Genomic DNA, 19,927 nt, shown 5'->3' with positions numbered 1-19,927 from the left:
AATTAGAAGAGTACTTTTACTGTGTTAGGTAACTGATGAGTTAACAAAAAGCAGCCCTGGGAGAGAAGCAGATCTGTCATGTAAGACACAGGACACTGGAAAGATGGTATCACGTAAGCAAGATGAGACATTTGCTTTCCATAACCCATTTCTGAGTCTTGGCTTTCCGAAAAACACACCTTAGGGTAAACAGCACAACAGGAACCTGCTCTCAGCACCACAGCAATTCCTAACCTGCACTCACAGGATCACAGAGCACAGACAGTACGTTTAAAAATGATTTCTTGATGTAATGCAGATGTCAAAATCCCAGAATCCTTTAAATGTTAACTTAGAATTGCATTTATAGGGAACTTATACGTACCTGAACTGAGCCTGAAAGAGCTGCCCATGTGTTTGCACAAGTTTAATACATGTATCCATCTGGAACTGATTTTGATGACAAGGTTAAATACAACAGCAAGTTCTTGTATCTTGTACAACACACACACAGCAGAGGACAACATGGATGCTGGCAAACATCCACCCCGATAACAAATCAGCAGTTCCCAAGATGGAACACCCAGCTTCAGAGATCTGTTAAAATATCCTTGCTGGCTAAAGGCGCTTGCAATCTGCTTCCATCTGCTTTTTGTAAGCTCAGAACGTGCTTCAGTATCTGCATTTTAGAAGAGGACAGCTAAAAATGTAAACACTTGCAGCCCAAGGCCAGAGCATGTCAAACCATGACTGCTACGGGTAAAAGTGCTAATTATGGAATTAGCTGCATGCCATTCTGTGCTCTGATCTACTTACCTCTTTTGTTTTGCTGCACATTTAGAGAGAAAAAATGCATAATGATGTATCATAAAACTCAACCAAGGTCTTTCCCTCTAATACTAATACCCTTCCCCAGTCAAAACGCAGCTTTAGTCTCCAGCTTTGGAATGCGTTTCAGATGAATTATCTTTAAGAGGTAACAAATATATTTTCCAATTATTTACTCTCCTCTCCAAACATCAAAGCAGCTTAAAATACCATGGAAATGTGTATCATAAATCCCCCAGACACTGGAAGTTATCTCTCCCTTTCACATACGGCTTAGAAAGCATAAATTCTTTGTCTAAAACCACAAAGTAAAACCATGACAGAAGCAAAGAAGTCAGATATCCTGATCCAAACTCCTATATCTTGTCTATAAGATTTAAAATTTCCAGGATACACTTTAAGCTTTATTTCTATTTCCAGTATGTTATAATTATAGAAGAATGGTCTGCAGTCATCGTATAAAACCAGTGCCATGTATAACTCATTACTTTATGTATATATATGTATACTACCCAAATGATTTATTATAATCATCTATAGTTTCAACATTAAATACTTGATCCTGAAATCTTCAGTCAGACAAAAGCTCAGTACACAGAAAACTCTGCTTTAACAAGGACCGATTCCCATCCTTCCAAACCAGATTAGGACTCCGGTGTTGACTCATTCATTTATTTCATGGTCATGAGCATGTTCACAAGACTGTGACTTGTCTATATATAACTATGGAAACAAACAGTCGAAGGGAAAATATACATCTCACCTAAATACTCTTCTGTTTGTATTACTAAGAGCCTCAACATCTGAGTCCAGAGCCTCAGCTGCCATAAACTGGTCCAATGCAGCTGACTATGGTGGCAGTACATTGATTTAGCTAGTGATCTGGGTAATTCTTTTACCAAGAAATGCCAGACATTCTTGAGAACAGTTACCCTTCCCACAGATCTTCTCACTTCCACGATGCCAACAGCCTACATGAAACTGTCTGGCCAGATACCAAGCAGTTTTTGTACATTATTCTCTGTTCTGGTCACTGAAAAGAGCCCTCTTCACAAACAGCTCCACAAGTTGGCTTTGTATTGTAGAATGCATTCTGAAAACCAGTTGGGCAATTCAAAAACGTATGAAAGCAATTATAATTTTAGCACTGCTGTGATAATTAAAACAGTGCCAGCTGTACATGAGCCTATTCAAATGTACAGCTGTTACATGGGTAATGGAAAAAATACAAAAGCTTCAGATTGGGTGCCCCATAATTTCTCAGACTTTACAAACTCAGTTATTGCCATTCCTGTTTATGACAAAATGCCAAAACAATAATGTCCTTTTCCATGCTTTCTGGTAAACAATTGGTTCCCTCATCACCTCCAAGTCATAAAAATTGTAACATATTTTACAATGATGTCCAATACAAGATGAAACTGGTATCAAGTAAAAACCAGAAAAATATTAGCTGATTCTCTTCCGCTGAAATCGTTGCCAGCTTTGGTCTAGATGCCTCCTAAGCTTGGTCACTTTTGTCTTCAGTTGCCATTGCTGAGTCTCTCTGTTGTTCTTCAGGATCCCCTGGAAGAATACTGGTGACTGTCTGGAGAAGTGACTCAATCTGCTCTTCTGTGAGCCTTTCCTCGCTTTCTTCTACCATCTGCAGGTTAAAAAAGCAATGGATTGTAATCATTAAATCCATACTTCCTTCCTTGTTCTGAATCCAAACAGAAGGATTCAACTAATTGGGAAAGAGAATTCTCAATGGATGCAAGACACAGTCTGAGCTCATTGCCAAAGCATTTTACAAAGTGGAACTCTTACAGTATTCAAAAATAAAGACAGAAGAGCTCCATTGTAAACTGTTACAATTGGCACTCCATAATGGGGTCTCAGCAACCAGAATGACACACTCAGAACAGACTTTCCTCCCTGGTTTCTTCTAAAGCCTCTCTCATCAGTACACATCCATATCTTGAGTCAGGCTTTTCATTGAGCTCATGTGCAAACCTACCTTCCAGGCTGATTTTCCTAAGTTCCAGTGCTTTCATGTATGAACTAAAATGAGATGACAGAGAGCGGTTAACTGAGTCTTTCTATCTTATCCTGCACCTAGACTATAAGCAATCAGGCCATAAAAGAAACCACCTCATCCTAAGCAGCTATACTTTATCCCAATGTGCTTAGATTGTGAGATTCCTGAAGATAAAGGCAACACAAAACACGCTGTCACGAATCAACAGTAAAATTCCCTACAATTAATTAGGGCCCTGCTCTCACTATGGAGCTGTGGGAACTCTTATATCACTGCTACCAGTTAAAACAACTGCCCTAATTTATAGGCAGCTGTTAAAAGGAAAAGCTTGTCAGAGGCCCGGAAAAGCAAGCCAAAAGAACTCTTCAAACGCAAATGAAACCAATTAGGATTGTGGGGTTTGAGATGTTCTTTTTATACAAAGTCCTTTAGAATGCCCTTTGAAGCACAGTGATTTATATTAAATTATGATTCCAAGTCAATGCAGTTTTAATCAGCTCTAGCTATAAATTGTCAGCTATTCAGACACATCTTTGCCTTGTAAAAAGCAGAGTGGTATATTCAATTAACTTTTTTTTTCCCCTTCAATGTCCTATGATCCCTCTTTGCACAATCTGATCATCTTTCATCAGCCATTACACACAGACACTAGAATCCACTCATGTAGCAAAGGCAGAGAGCGATTATCCATTTGCAGATTACTGTTTCTGGGGACTATCCTGATCAAAGGATGAAATTCTCTGTGGAGCAGCTTTCCAAGTACTGTTAGTTCAAGAACTACTGTAGGACCCTGGCTTGAAAAACAGCCCTGGCTGTCATTACCACCAGCTGCTATACTATACATTGTGCACTAGAATATACTAAAACTCCTCCTAATATTACCCTTCTGTGTAAGCAACTGCTGCAGCTACTGAAGTGGTACCAGGTAATTGCCTGCTAGGCTGCATTTCAGAAGTGATCATCTCAGCAGCTTGACTAGCATACCTTGGAGCATCAACAATATACAATCCAGTACGCTGCACTGTGTGCATACACTCCCCATCACCAACACTGCTGACAAAGCCACTACTCTGTAGATGATCCATGCTATTAAGTTCTGTAGAGGATTCTCAGCCTGGTTTTTGGATTGGGTTATTAATTACTGTTACATTGAATTTGAAAGGTCACAGTCCCATAGCAACAGGAATCATACAAAGAAAAAGCCCACATCCTTTGGACAGACAGTATCACTTAAGGCAGGATGATTCTTCTCTTAGTGACCAATGTCTCCCACATTTATTACCATCCCACTGCTTTCTGTTCTTCAGAAAAATGGCCCCTTGTCTGGTTTAGGTTTGATATATTGGATCACATGAAGTCAGACCTCCCCACTTAAATTTTATCCCTCCCTAGGTATCTCCTTTCCATTTCTCCTCCAAACACTTTCTCCTTTAGGTGCTTGCTTCAGGTAGCAGGTAGCCACAAGGAACTTAATCAGAACTCAGACTGAGAATAGAGAGTGATTTCTAGATCAACATCAACTCTTCTCAACTCCTGCATTTAAGGACACTTATACGAGTGTCTAATCACTGCTTCTGATGTGCTCCTCAGTGCCAAGTGGGTAATACCCCAGCTCCCAGTATGAACAACCATGTTGGTGTCCTTTGTACTGGCTGAACACAGAAGCCTGCAAGACTAATAAATGGTGGATATGACTCAGGACATCACCAGATGAGCTCTGGTGGTTGCTGTGACCATTTAAGAAACCATACTTTACCAGAAAGTTGATGAAAGGAAACAGTCTCACATGTTTCAGACACTTTGACGCTGATGTCTCATTAAATGGTTGTGAAAAGCATCTTTAAAGAAAGATGCCAGATATTGCACTGAGGAGGGGGTAATGTAGCTCCAAATTTCCTTCTGCTGACAGATCCACAGCCTCTGCCAGAGGGAAGTGGTAATTCCTTAAACTACTGCAGCAAACTCATCAGGGGCTCACCTCTCAATGCCTCCAAAGCCATGCATCCTCACTACCAGCTCCCACACCAGGAACTACCAATAGTTAAAACTCTGTATTAGGCAGGATGGACAACTTATTATTCCAGTTGATGCTTCAGCACTATTCTGCTGTGATACTAGGCAAGAGTTCAAAGGATCAAATGCATAAGCTATAAAAATCAATTTCTTTCACTCCTCAGGGAAACAGCCTGAGCAGTGACTTACGAAACATAAGCAATTAGAAAGCAGCAAAGCAGGATGCCAAAAGGAAAAACACAAAGTTAAGCACAGAGAGCATGTAGATAGGGGCAAATGAAACTGTCCAAAAGGAAAGCATATCTCAAGGGAAACAGAAGGTCACTCAGAAGCTTATTCTAGATTCAACAGATGTTCAGGGTCTTCTGATTTAGAAGACAAAATACCTTTGCTATTGATAGTACTAGGAAATAATGTTATGATACTCAGAAGAGAAATTGTGTGTATGAAAAAGCCTAGGAGGCAAAAAGAAACCACTGTATTCAAGTACCTGCTTTTCCAGCAAGAATCTTACCAATAGATGAAAAATCTGCCCAAAAAGCCTTGCTAACCTCTAACTTGCAATTGGCCAACAGTGCTCAAGCAAGAGCTTCAAACCATGAGCAGTCAGGAATGCAAAGTTTATACTAAGGAAAACAAAAATGCTAATGTTTTTAATAAGTGTATGACATAAGATGTTTATATTGGCAGTGCCACAGGCACCAAATGGAAATAGTTTATCCTCACAGATGATGCCATGTGTTACGTGTAGGGTATTGTCAACCAAAGCTCCACTGAAGTGTGAATTTGCAAGATGCAGGGATTTGTGCAAGTAGCAGAATTGGACAATGTTACAGTAACACAGCTGATAGATAAAAAGCACTTATTGTAGATAAATGCTTGTCTTGCAGCATGAGGTGCTGCAAGACAAGCGTGTCTGCTCAGGGCTGAGAGCAAGGATTTGCTTGAAATGAACACAAGAGGCAGGCAGTAAGCCATGTCAGCTATGCTGCTGCTTGTAATAAATAATTCCTGAGCTGTTACAGCTTTTCAGCATTCAGGTCTATACTATCCCAAAATAACTGCAGTGGTTTTGTAGCAAATGTTAGAGCATAGCAATGTCATTCATACATACACACAGTGTTTGCTAGGAAACGGAACTACGTGGTCAAGATCAACTCAGTTAAGTCAGACCTCCATGACTTCTTAGTTCACTCAAACTTGTAACAGTTATTAAGCTATCACTGCAATGTCTTACTACACTACACAATTCTCACATTTCATTTCCCCTCCAGCTAATGCTCTAAACAATCTAATCTACAAGACAACTACAGAAGGACACAAAGAAGGAAACAGGAAAACTTTGCTAATAATTGGCACACAATCCTTACAGCTAAGAAAGGGAGGCATGTTCCCCCTGCAGCTAAGATATACTTTTCAAGCCTGAGTACCTAAAGTTGATTCTTACTTTGTCAATGAATGTATTAACAAAAACAGCCAGACCTTCAGAACTGTGGAATATACACAACATACTCATAAGGCAGCTGAAGCCCCAGTACTGCTCACCTTTGAGAGCACTGCAATCTGTATTTAAAAGTCTAATAACCAATTTTCCACCTGCTTAAGCACCTCATAGCTACAAGTGTTAAGCCATAGCTTATGTATTGACTTAATTTCAAGCACTCATGGAGTCCACCTAACTCCACTGGACTTAAAGCTTAAAATCAGGCAAACATTTATTAAACAGAGAATACAACAAGAAAAGGATGCCAGTTCTGTTCTCCTCTCCACATTTATCTATGGATGGGCTTCCTAACACAGCAAAATGAAACACGCATCCAACATCCATCACTGAATGTTGCTACATGAGAATGAAAAGACAAATCACTTGCCAAGTGTGGAATTAAACACTGGCAGATGCCTTGCACAGTAACATAACCGCTACTGGGAACCAGAGCTGGGCTTATAAAACAAATGTGTATGTGGAACAGTTTAGTACCACGCAGCTTTTCCCAGCTGCACATTTTAACAGTAGCTTTTTTTAATGGAGCACTATGTATGAGTTTCTCAGAAGAACAAAACAACCCTAATTACCAAATCAGAACGCAGTAATAGAATTCCATTAAGCAGTAAGTCCCATTAAAGCCTGCTGATACATTCTCATGGCAGAAAGCTAGTTTTCAGAAGCTTTTGAAGGCTTCATTTATGGAGCAGGTAGATCAGAAAAGCCCAGCTTGCCTGACTACTGAGCTGATCTCAAACATTACAATGTCTGTTCCTAAAATAAATGTGCAAATCTGCACATTAGTAGTGCCAGGTATACATGTAAGCACAAAACAAGAACACAGACATATAAACATGTATATTCCTTTTTTACCAGTGAAACAAGGACAATCATTTTAGGAACATGCTTTCCCTAATTACAGCCATCCCTTGTCTTTTCTGCTTACCCAAATACAAGCAAAGTATAAGAGACTTCACCATCCTCGCTGTGCTCCTTTCCAGCTTTCATTGTCAACGTTTAGTCTCTTGAGACATGACAATACGCTGCTAATTAAGAAGCATAAATAAAGCCACACTAAAGAACCCTGCAAAGTTCACTCAGAACTGAGAAACTGTCACAAGGATAAGTAATATTTGACGGGTAACAAACCTCAGCATCACACAAGAGAACAACCTGTGGGTTAAAAGCTGTTGTTTATTTGAATGCGAAACTAAAGCTCTATTTAAAAAATAATCAGTGAAAAAGAGGGGTCTGATCCCTTCCCAAGCTATCAAGCACATCATTTAACTCCAGTGTAGGAGACGGGTCTGATCCCTTCCCAAGCTATCAAGCACATCATTTAACTCCAGTGTAGGAGACGGGTATTTGATGAGAAAATGACTATTTCCTCCTTTGAGCAGTAATTTGGAATTGTTCAGCAGGAACATGCTCATAGCAAAAAAGGCACATAAAAAAGAACTAAAGTGAAAGACTGAATGATTGGATTAATGTCCCTCAGAGATAATTAACCAAGTATGCAAAGTGGGGAGCAAAAGATATTGTCGAGAACGTAAAATGATTAAATCCTCTTAACGTCTTTCGCTTCCAGAAGGATATTTTACACTCTTATTTTTCCTTCAACAATAAAAGACCATTTGTCAGGCTGGTTATGCAGAGCACATAAGATGTGGTACCAAGCTCTCTGGGATGGAAATCTAGTTTTCAAAAGCACAGAATTGAAATCCACTTTTCCATTCAGAGAGAAGAATGTGGAGCAATTTGTTCATTAGGAAAGATGATGTTTAATCTTCAAACCCATCATGGCTCAGCATTAAGTAAAGCTGGCCCACTGTCATGGTTAGATGAGCACCACTGCTGTTTGTTGTTCCTCCTTTGTGAATTGAATCACTGAGCCGGGAACATATGTTAAAGATTAAAACAGGAGGTCAAGATAGCTGCAATGTGTACAGTGTTTTACCCTGTGGGATATGAATTAGAATTTCATGCTCCTTTTGTTGCTATTGTTGTTTGAAAACAAATCCTCACATGCAGTCCAGAAAAGACAAATATGAGCAATTACAGCAATTTCTGCATAAAGATTTACAAAGGAACTTGAGATCAAAAGATCACAACATAAATTTGCCTTTTAGCTTAAATACGATTTTATCAAAACTGATTTATAGTTTGCATGCAACAAAAGACAGTGAATTTTATAGAAGGGAATAAACCACAAAAAGCTGGAAAGGCAAAAAAGCAACAAGCAGTAGTAAATATAACTATCCTCTCACATCAGCTATTACAAGCCTATCAGATAAACCTGACTCCATTCCATGGACAGGCAGCACTGAGTAAAAGTTTGAGACATCAAAACTATTAAAGTAAGTGAGAGACAGAGATAGAGCTTGTGTGGCATTTTGTTTAAAGCTTTTAAGACTGATTTGCCTACATGAGATGAAGTGGTCAGAGTCTTCATCATCATGTATTTCTGACTCAAACCCAGGAGTGACTCAAAGCTTTTCAGTGGCAGGGGAAAGTTTGATGAAAAGAGAATCAAGGTGATTTCAGACCTAGTATTCACTTCTCTGTGGGCTGTCTCTCATTCATCAACTGCAGTGAATTGACTTGCCTGCATGAAATATGTGAATGGGTAATCTTCTCCCTGTTGACATCAAAGAAAACGCTGATAGCCTCCACTGCTCTGCATTATTTTATACTCAAAGATGCTCAGAGAAGACAGGGTCTGTGTGCTCCAAAGAAGCTGCACTGCTACAATCTCTTTCCTCAGTCCTTACCAAACCCCAAAATCACTCAAGACAGCAATCAAACAGCAAAATCATTTCCTTGCTTCTAGTTTCTGTATTTCACTAACAAAAATGCCCTGCAGTTTCTTAGCAGCCACTGTGCTCAAAAGACTTTGATGTGCTTTGATGAAAGAGTGAACGTACTGCAATTCTGGGGAGGCTTCATTTAACACAGTGCTAACAGTCCAGTCAACTTAGATTACTGTAGCACTAGTTTTGGAGAAACTTGCCCTGGCAATTACAGGGGTATCACAATGGAACAGAAGTAACTGCATCCCTAATGCTTCCATGATGATACAAATTCAGGTTGATCCTTGAATGTATGAATATTATAAACTGCTTCTGAACTTTAGAGAAGGGTTACATATTAGTAATGGACATCAAACTTATATCTCTTACCTGTATCTTGCAAGTTTCAGCAATGAGTTTTATCTAACCTTGACATTACAAATCTTGGAAAATCTGACGTATGACACTCCACAGAAACCTGATTTCTAATATAAAGGCCCAATTTTCTTCCACTTGCTCTCTGAACTCCAAATATGACATAAGAACAAAACTATTTTCAGTATTTTATGGCTAGGTAAGATTATCAGGAACAAGGTAGGACAATGAGGAGAGAAGGGAAGACAGACAAAACCAGAGTCACCTGAAAGCAGCTAAAGACCATTGAATTGAAAGAAGGGGAAAATAGACCATATATGGCCTATATAGGAACATAATATGTCACTGTCTCAGCATATACAAAGGTATGAGACATACTCTGTATCATCATTTTTGACTAACTTCCTAAGCAAAACTCATGAAGCCTTAATGCTCTTGGTTGGGCTGATGATTGACACTGATCTCCTCCATCACAAAACACAGTATTAACTCCTCAGCTAGAAGCATTCTTTTATGAGATGCCTTCAGCATTATAATTTCTACTCCCTGGCTAGGAAAGAAAAATAGTCCTACTGGTACCTCTTTAATCCTTCCCTTTTGTGCAGCAAAATCTGATCCTGTTGCTACACAGTTTGGTTTCAGAACAAGACTGTAAACAGATGGTCTTAACGGAAGAGATATTTACTAAAAGAATATCCTTATTATAATAACTTATTACCACAGGATTTTGTATTCCTAAGGAGATACTTCAGAAAATATAATCAACTATTTCTATCTAGCAACAATCCCTCTTTACATCAGAATTGTGCTTAACAGATTGACAATGGCTATTTTCCATCCAAAAGTCTGTTTATATCCATTTCTCAATCTGCACCACTGCTCAAAGGTCCATATCATTCATTACTTGATCCTTTTTAGTGCATTTGGTTTTACTGTAACATAAAACCCTGCATTAAAACAATCAGGTTACCACAGCTGTCAAAAAATCAAGTACTCGATTACAGAGCAGCAGCAAAAAGACTCAGGTTAAATACATTCTTAGTTGTAACACCCCAACTAACCTTTAATGACTGCACTGGGCATTTTCACTATGTGACACTAAAGCAAACAGAGGTGGAGAATCTGTCTGAGAGAAAGATGGGCAAGTCTCTAAGGAGATCTCTGAGAGGAAGCAGAGTGGATTTGCAGCCATGAATGTAAAGATGTGCATAAAGGGATACATTCAATCACTGACCGTAAGAAAGTAATGATTCAATTGATCTTCAAGGTTAAAGCTGCTTTCATTTGAGCTCTCAACAGTCAGGAGCATTGTTACTTACCAGCTGTATTTCAACTGCTGTCACAGGCCTGTGGTTAAGCAACTGGAGCTTTTCTGCCCTGTTTAAAAGCAAAGCGTAAGACAATCCGCATTACTATGTAATTTGAGGATCCCCTCAAACGACTGGGAAGATGCAAACACATTCCTGATAACTTAGGGGTGAAACACCACTGCCAAGAATAATTCTGACTGGGTTTGCAGTGTGGTTTCATTGCCATGATCATTTGGATATTTTAAATACACTACTTTCTTATGTGTTTAGGCATACTGCTACTTCCCCCTCTAGTCTATGGTGGCAAGGCAGAGACCCTGAGATCATTACTGTACAAGCATTAACTAACATCCACTGTTGCTTTGTTAAAAGCTGTATGGAAACACTAAACAACTTGTCAAAATATCCCAGACTCTTTTGCTGGTTTAACATACAAGTGGCAATTCACTGATTGGCAATAATTCAAACACTTCTCTTTACCTGTCCATTTACAGTAACTCAAACACTTCTGATCTCCTGTCTGTACTCTAAGGCAGACAGAAAGCAATTCAGATTTGCAGTCCCATGCCTTTAGCACAAAAGCCTTTCAGTCAATATTAACTTCTTTTGTTTTGACTTAGGTATGAATCATGCTGCATCTCTTTTTAATAGCTCAAATTCCATTCTCTTCTGCCTGCAAGGGGGAGAAGTCAGTAAAACTTGTCTGACTTTGGTAGTTAGAACACAAAACACTTCAATACTCCAGAGAGACAGGGTAGCACCACTGAAGCCAGTGGCAAAACTCCCGGTACATTCAGAACCATCATTAAGCTCACCCATCCTCACAGTTTTACTGGATTCATTTTAACCAGGCAGCTATTAGCTCTACTTTCTCATCAAGAAATCATGACTCACAAATGTCCATTTAAACACTTTGATCATTCAAAGAAATTAAAAGAATGGGCTTGAGAGAAAATGTTTCATTGACATTTAAAAAGCTCTCTTCTTTATTCCTTTTTTGTTTTTTGAAGACATGATCAAACAAGTATGTTCATTAAATTCAAACCACAACATTCAGGCAATAGCTCTGAATTATTAATCTGACACCCTACTTAAATACAAATAAGTCTAAAACCAAAGTAAAAAACCAGCTGTCATATGCCAGCAATGCATATTTCACTCAGTTCAGAAGCTCAAAACACTGACCACATAATAGCAGCACGTCTAATGCTGGAAGCTGATCTTTGTGTTTTAGAACAGAGCAGCACAATACAACACTGCTAAAGCTACAACAGATGTTTAAAAGAGTGTATGAAACAGTAACAAATGCAGTTTTATAATAAAAAGATACAATTAAAGTATAATAAGAAAAGGTAAGAAGAAACTTGAAAGGATATTGGGGGGTAGGGAATCTTGAATTATTATTACTTGATATACAGCCTTTCCTAGCAGTCATCTATATTTTATGCAGCACATCTTTATTGCACACATTCACACGCTGAAGTGAGAAGTGACAGCTAGCATGCCTGAACTGTCTCTGGTACAGTAGTAAGTTGCCATTCTGAAGAACTAAAGCTTGGAATTTCTTATTTAAAGGGCATCTTTAATGCACATTGAACTGTTTCTGAAGAGCATTACCCTGGTTTATTGGACCTGTGGGTAGTTTAGAAAGGAAACTGCACAGCTTTCAAGAGAACACAGATCTCTCCCACACAGGCGTTTACAACCCACAGGTCAAGGTCTGTGTGTCTGGAGACACTTCAGATGTACTGTCCCATTTCACATGGCTTCAACACGGGCTGCTCTTGAAACCCAACTCCAGCTCATAGCTTGTAACACTGTCAGGCACTTCAATGCTTTATCATTCATGGATGTACAGTGGGGCATGTTCAAAGACCAAGGTGCTTGCACTCCTCAGGAGAAGCGTTGCCAAGCACACGTGTACGTGTTGAGACTGAAGGGAGTACTTCAGAAGGCACCAGGCTGACACCCAAAGAATAAGGCCCTTCATTTATCCACTAAACACACCGAACGAGCAGCACACACATAACATTTTCCTGGCTGGTGTTTCCTGAAGGAAAAATCCTGTATTACCACAGACTGGATGATCTAACAGGCCCTCTTCAGCTAAAATGTCCATGATTTCAAGTGATGGGAACAGGACTATGGGGGACTGAAGAAAACTGCTCTGCTCATGGGCTTTGTTACACCAGAAGGTTTTGTGATGTGTATTCACAGCCCTTAAGAATAGGAAATAGCTCCAAAGAGATGACTTGGTTTTAGATCCAGGCTGCTGGTAACAAACCCAAGATCCTGACAAAAGGAAGAGTTTTTAATTGTTCTGCCTAATCCCTGAGCCATTCTGCCACCATTTGTATAAATGCTGGGAAATCATTTTGATCGTGATGTTCAGCTTCAAAAGAAAAGCTTATCATTTTTTAATGCAACGTTCTCACAACAGAGAGCTCTAAGGATTCCTCCTATACATTCACTTACCATTAAAAAGTGTACATAATTGAACATCTTCAATTTACATTTGCTTTACAAATGTACCTATATTTCTACTCTCTACATTTCAAAACTGGAGAGGGGGTAAGGAATTAAAACTTGCACAAAGGAGGGGAAACAAAGCAGAAAACCTCCACTGTGATAAACCACAGAACGGTTCAAAATGTCTGTTTAAAAATGAGCTCTAATATCATGGGTACCACCCAATCCTTTAAATCTTCTTTCCTGCTTCTACAGAACCACATCAGATGTTTCTCAGTCTTCATAAACAGTCTGCTGCAAAGTGACATTTGGCATGTGGATAAATGCAGATTTCACCTCGATTGCAGATTTCACAGTTAAAAGGCTACTTGGACATTGAGTCTGCCCTCAGTTATTTGTGTGCCTTGTACAAAGCAGGAAGGACCACGATCCCCATTTATCCCCATTTTACAGACAGTAAGACCAAGGGAGAACAATTAAGAGGTGAGTGCTTTAAAAGTGTTGGGTTTTGGAGGTGTAAGAGTGGGGAAGAGATGTGGTGTGGGAGAAGGAAAAGTAAGCCCCTTAAGAGTACAGGGCAGCAGATGTTTCTATATCCTTTGAGGCCTCCACTAACTCATGCTGTGAAGGAATTTATGTTCATGGCCTCTCTCCAGACCTCCTCCTTCATCCTGGGGATCTTGCAGTACTCTGAAAAGGATCTGTCCTTGCACTCCTGAACTGTAAGGTGCAAAAATACAGGAGGATGCAGGGGAGAAGGTTCTTTGTGTCAGTTATAGTATAAAGCAGTATTTAAAGGCAGTGACTGTAGTTACTACATTCTCTATTCCCTCCTGAGTAACTGTTTGCATTTGCCTCACTCTCCTGTTAACAGCCCTTTGGCAACACAGGGTTTGGTCTTAACTTCTGAACCCTGTGATTTTACAGACATCACAAAGGAATCAGAATTACCTTGGACAGCCAAATTTATTAGATTGTTTTGGGTTTGGAGACTCAAGCACAAAAGCCAAATATGTTTCCATTGGTAGGAAGCAGCAAATACACCTCCTCTGTTTTCCCATGCTAACCACTTACAGCTATTCAGCAACTTGACCATTACAGTAACAGACTACTAAAAGCATGGCTGAATTTAACATTGAACCAAGAGCATCACTGTTGGCTGATTTATTGTCAGAAAGATAAGGTATTTGTAACTGCTGCCATTTCCTACTATCAGAAGTAATGAAGGACAGAAAGAAAACCTTAATGTTGACAGGAGACAAGTACTGAAATCCTTTATGCTGGAACTAAAATTGAGAGGTCATTTAAGGAATTAATGAGAGAAAGAAACACACCTTTGTAAAACTGTAGTGAAAGACATCACTGCCATAAAAGCAGAAGTCCCAATAGAGCTGGGTGAAGAATATTAAAGATCTCCTGGCCAATTCATCTGAATGAAGGCATGAAAGGTTTAATGTTTTTTCCTCAAGAGCTAGGAAACTGCCTGGTCCTGTGCCTGGAGCACTTGACAGAGGCACAGAATCTGCCTCTCTGGTCCTGACTTTCAATGTTATTTGCTTTATGGTCCCTGGCCAGGCACATGTCCATGCCTCAGTTTCCAGACAGCTAAAACAGACACTATTTTCAGCTCTCACAGGAGAGCCATGAGGATATCTCCTTGTAAAACACCTCCCCCTCCTCCCAAAGCCCTATTTATAGACTTTCACTGTTTAATGAATTCATAACTGTATACAAGTTTCTCACTGCACTGCACACTCACATGCCACTTCTCACATCAGAGCCTTTTCAAACAAGTCATTCCTCACTTCTGCAGCAAGCCATATCCCAGTCCTACCCTATAGCTCCACCACCTCTCCAGATAAAACACATTATTTGACTTTTACTGAACCACACATACGAGATTCTCTTATTCTTGTTTTTCAAAGTAGTACCTTTGAAGTTTACTGCCAACAAAACTTCAGAGCCAAATAAACAGGCTCGAAGAGCCAAAGCCATATATGCCTGTGCTGAAGAATGCATATCTTACTTAATGCAGAGCTATTTCACAACACATAGAACTCCATCATGTTTAGCATGGAAAGGCTACTGGCAGAGCAGTAAATAACAGAAATACATTAAACCCAGTGACATACGTGATTAAACCAATCAGTGAAACTGTTCATGTTTGCTTAAGACAAGAAACACAGGACACAATAAAGGTTGCCTGTCAAATACTTTTTGCTTATAAAGGCATAAACATTTCTGTAAGTCATTAGGGAACAGACAGAAGTGTTACAGATGGGACAGAAGGAATAAAGCTGAAGCATTATTTCAGCAGCGATCATATCCTTCACAGCATTTGCTGTTTCTAAAATGTGTACAGAATAATGAGGATAATTTGCAAGTAAGTAATTAAAATGTGTTAGCTGAAAAATTTCATGCCTGGTTTTGATCTGCCAAGCTCCCTACTGGAAAAATGACTCAGAACATCAAAAAGGAATTAGCACCAGGGTGCAAGAAAACAAAAGCTGTGTAAATGACATATTTCCTCTGAAGGTGCTATAGGGGCTTAGAAATCATAAACACCAATTAACACTGAAAAATAGCAATCTTTACACACATTAACATTATAGAATTATGACTTAAGCAATGCATGTGTTTTATTTACACAGAGCTGGAATCCAGACACTGAGAAATGACCAACTATTCAGTAACTGGCATCTGAAAATTGGTACCCAGCCAGTTATTTGCTGATCAACCTAAAGATCATTTTGATAATGAAGATGAAAGTTACTGTATTTTGGCAAAATACTGCAAGATGGCAAAAGGGATAACTGAAGACAACTGGAGAGATATGTTGACAGTAGTGTGGGTGCCATGGGTACTAGTATGGGTAGATAGGCTTCTCCTGCAATAGAGAACAGTAACCTTTTCTCCTTTCTGTTTAGTAAATAGCCAGCTGTTAAGATTAATCAAGAAATACCAAGCGTGTGTGTGCAAGACACAGTTACCTCTGCTTACAAGGAGGACCACCTTAGCAGCTCTTCCTGCTCCTTGTGACTTACTCCAAGTGAACTGAGAACAGCTCAGAAGACCCTTTTGATGTCTTTATCCCATCTCTTCTCCCTGTGTGTAATTTCTAACCTTACTCTTAACAAAAGGAGTAACCAGAAGGTTACTACTCCTGGCATCCCCTTGAGGCAAATACAAAAATGCCTCTGAAGTTCAATGCTGCAATAGAGAAGTGGATTACTCAGCCCTCAACACTAGCAGTGTAGCACTGCATGCACTTTAAGCTGGAGCTCAGTACCCACTGCACTGACTTCTTCCAACACTGATACCAAAATCTGACTTATTAGCATCAGAATCTCCCCATACCCAGTATTTCTTGCAAGCACATACACAAATTAGAACCTGAATACCTACAACTCTGCCAAAAATAAGCTTTAAGGCAGGCAAATGCTGCAAGCCTCAACATGCATCAATATCAATTGCTGACTGCAGTATTTTGCTTGGGCACAAGATACGATAAGCCTGAATTTAGTTCATGCTCCATTACATCTACGAAATAAACCAAACTTCTGCCAACTCAGATAAAACCAACTTCACACTTCCTACAGCATGTGGGCTTACCCTTGTGCACATTAAGTAAAAAGGATAACTGCCCCATTCATCTAAAGAGAGGGTGAAGAACATTTTCAGCTTAATTGCCCCCCAACAGTCTGTATTTGTATTTTCTCTAGATTGCCTGGATTTATGTTAACACTGTTTGGAACATGAAAGCTGCTCATTCAAGAGAATGCACACAAAAGATGAGTGATGGCTGCAAGCCATTTTCTCACATAAAAGCAAGATTCCACTAATCAGAGTTAATTGTCTGTTGTGCAGACTCTTACAGGACCTGCCTAGGGAGAAATCCCAAAATGGCAATTTCCCACTTCTAGGCTGCATCCAGCAGTAGCTGAGACTCAGCTAGAGCCAAGATCAGCATTTCCAGCTGAGGGCAAAATGATGTGGAGATGGCTTCAGGACGTACAAAGCTCAGGCTGCGGGAGACAAAAATATGTGCAGTTAAGGGAGAAGAAAATAGGTCTGAGGTCTGTGTTTGAGGGGAGAGGAGAGGAGGTGAGGATGGAGATTACAGTGCTGGACTCCTTTACAGTAAAAACTAAGTTCTTTTAGAAGACAAAAAAAACACTGTCTTGTGTTCAAGACCACACTGCATATCTGGGTAGAAAAATGGCCTGTACACTGCTGTAGTGCATTGCTCTTCATGAGGGACTGTAGTGACAGGACCAGGGGTGATGGGTTCAAACAAACAGGGGAAGGTGCATTAGATAAAAGGAAGAAGTTCTTTACTGTGAGGGTGGTGAGGCCCTGAACAGGTTGTCCAAAGGAGCAGTAAATGCTCCATCCCTGGCACTGTCCAAGGCCAGGGTGGACAGAGCCTTGGGTGACAAGGTATAGGGTGAGGTGTCCCTGTTCATAGCAGGGGGTTGGAACTGGATGACTTTAAGGCCCTTTCCAACCCAAACCATTCTATGATTCTATGATTATCAATTCACAGATTAAAAACAGTAATAAAACCAGTCACATACTGTTGTGTAAATTAAGACAAAATGTATCATATTCTGTCAGCAGTGAGCCAAATATTTACAGCATTTTGCTTTAAACAAAACTTGGTATTGTATGTTTTTAGCTACTGAACTGCATGCAAATATAGATGTATGCACATTTTATTTCTCTAGTAGGAGATCTATAGGCATGGGTAAGAACGGTATCAGTGCCAAGATACAGCACATAGAGCTAAAAAAATCCCCTAAAACATCTGTGACTGTGCAGAGGCAAATTTATCCTCAGGAATAGATGCTTTTTAGTTGCTAGGAAAACCATAAACTAACAGCAGACAACCATGGCTTTCATTACTAGCTGAAAATACTTAAGACTCAAATCCTATGGTCTTGAGTCAACCCCAGCAACTGGTGTAAAACATCTGAATCAAGATCACACAAGATCCGGCTTAGGGATGAGCAGTCCTGAGCTGTCCATGGGCTGTGTTCTCCTGTGGGGTTCCCACTGTACTTCAGTGTCAGGACATTTGTCCAGGATGAAATCTGAGGGCTGATAATGGCATCTGAATATGAAGAATTGAGCAACACTGCTACAAATTGAAGGGTTAACTTCTAACCCATTTAGAGAGAAACACAACAGCCTTTTTAAAGAGTATTCAATGATGCTATTGTTAAACTGGCTTTAGTGTTGAATATTCATTTCAAAGCTCTGGAGGAGACAAAAATGACAAAGGAAATCATTCAGTGTTTAATATCGCAGAGATTTATATTTGTTGTAGTTTTTGGCAGTAATGAGGGAAAATACTTTCTAGAGGTACTGCTGCTTTTCAGCTCAACCCTTCCTTGAATGTGTTAACATAAGGACAAAAAAGGCCATGTTTATGTCCCTTTTTGAAAGAAGTATAATAATACACAGTGATTGGAAATGTGATTAGTCCAAAATTCAATCCAAGATAGGCTATCAGGAACAGGGAGAAGTACAAGCAGAGCCAAGTTTCGTTTGATGGCGATTACAGAGCGCAAGTTTAATAAATGTTCTTTTCATGCAGTGCCATTCACACCACCTTAGAAAATATGAAACCATTCCAGGGACTAAAACTGGAAAATTAGCTGCCAGTGGCATAGTGTATTTCCAAGTACAACACAGCTTACTGTACTGCATTAGCCAAAGCTTGAGGCCTCCACAAGGTAATAATAAACCTCAGTACGATGTCAGTTCAGAGCTTTTCAGTGTATAAAAATCTCAGTTCTACAGTCTGGATTCTACCAGAATAACTGATGACAAGTTAAAAACTGTGCTTAACCACACTTTACTGACAATATGAGTGAACTCTACCTTTAGATGTCATTGAATTTGCTCCATTTAGCAAGGCAACTATCTGAGATGACTTGGAAAGGGTTGTCTGTACACGTTAGTGTATTTTAAATGAGAAAATCCCAACAAACGGATGCTGTCAGCAGGAAAGATATGCTGGTCTGGTACCCTGAGTAGCAAATAGCAGCAGTAACAGATAGAAAAGGCTTGAGGTGATTTTACAGGAACCACACCACGTGCCAACACAAGGCTATGAGCAAACTGGTGCCAGAACGTTTCAGAGCCTTCAGGTTTGTGGAAGGAATGCAGGAGAAATGAAAAGTCACTTGATGAAAAGCTCTGTTCTTCAAATGGTGCCTCTGTTCTTGTCGGCTCTTTCCTGGCTACCTTGAAATTCTCACATGCAGTAGCACAACCTAGTGCTTGAACACTGCAATAACATGCTGAGCAGGGACAGTGAGCTCAGGACACTACCTACCTCCGTCGGGTTTTCAGATATAGCTGCAAATCCTTCTTCCATTCAAAGCCCTGAAGTCCCTGTATTAGAAAAGAAGATGCTGAGCCTAACAGCACAAACGCACTGCTTAAGTGTTTCCTCCCTGAGGAAGAGGCAGAGTCATAACAAGGAATTGAAAGAGCAGAGGAAGCAGTCTAAGATGATCGGGTGTTTGCAATCAATCTTTTAACCAGATCCTCTAATCCTCTTGCAACAAGAAAACAGAAAACACTGCTGTGCCCTCACCGAGAACAGACATCAACTAAATCAAAGCACCTACTTTCAGAAAGCTATTACTAG

General features: G+C 39.8%; 1 protein-coding gene across 2 annotated transcripts in view; it reads right to left on the bottom strand.

Moving 5' to 3' along the window:
* Nucleotides 1–1,198: 1,198 nt before the first annotated feature.
* The window catches only part of CRCP (CGRP receptor component), a 35,580-nt gene continuing 16,851 nt past the window's right edge, over nt 1,199–19,927 (bottom strand). For both annotated transcript variants that reach the window (XM_031053625.2, XM_005154327.3), the window contains exons 5-6: nt 10,807–10,864; nt 1,199–2,452 (exon numbers count right to left, since the gene is read on the bottom strand). In XM_031053625.2, coding sequence (XP_030909485.2) covers nt 2,309–2,452; nt 10,807–10,864 — 202 coding nt within the window. In that variant the 3' untranslated portion in view covers nt 1,199–2,308. The remainder of the gene's footprint in view (nt 2,453–10,806; nt 10,865–19,927) is intronic.

Source organism: Melopsittacus undulatus, chromosome 13, assembly GCF_012275295.1.
Source record: "Melopsittacus undulatus isolate bMelUnd1 chromosome 13, bMelUnd1.mat.Z, whole genome shotgun sequence".
Taxonomy (NCBI): domain Eukaryota; kingdom Metazoa; phylum Chordata; class Aves; order Psittaciformes; family Psittaculidae; genus Melopsittacus; species Melopsittacus undulatus.
The sequence above is the reverse complement of the archived record's forward strand: the minus strand, read 5'-3'. Positions and strand labels throughout refer to the sequence as shown.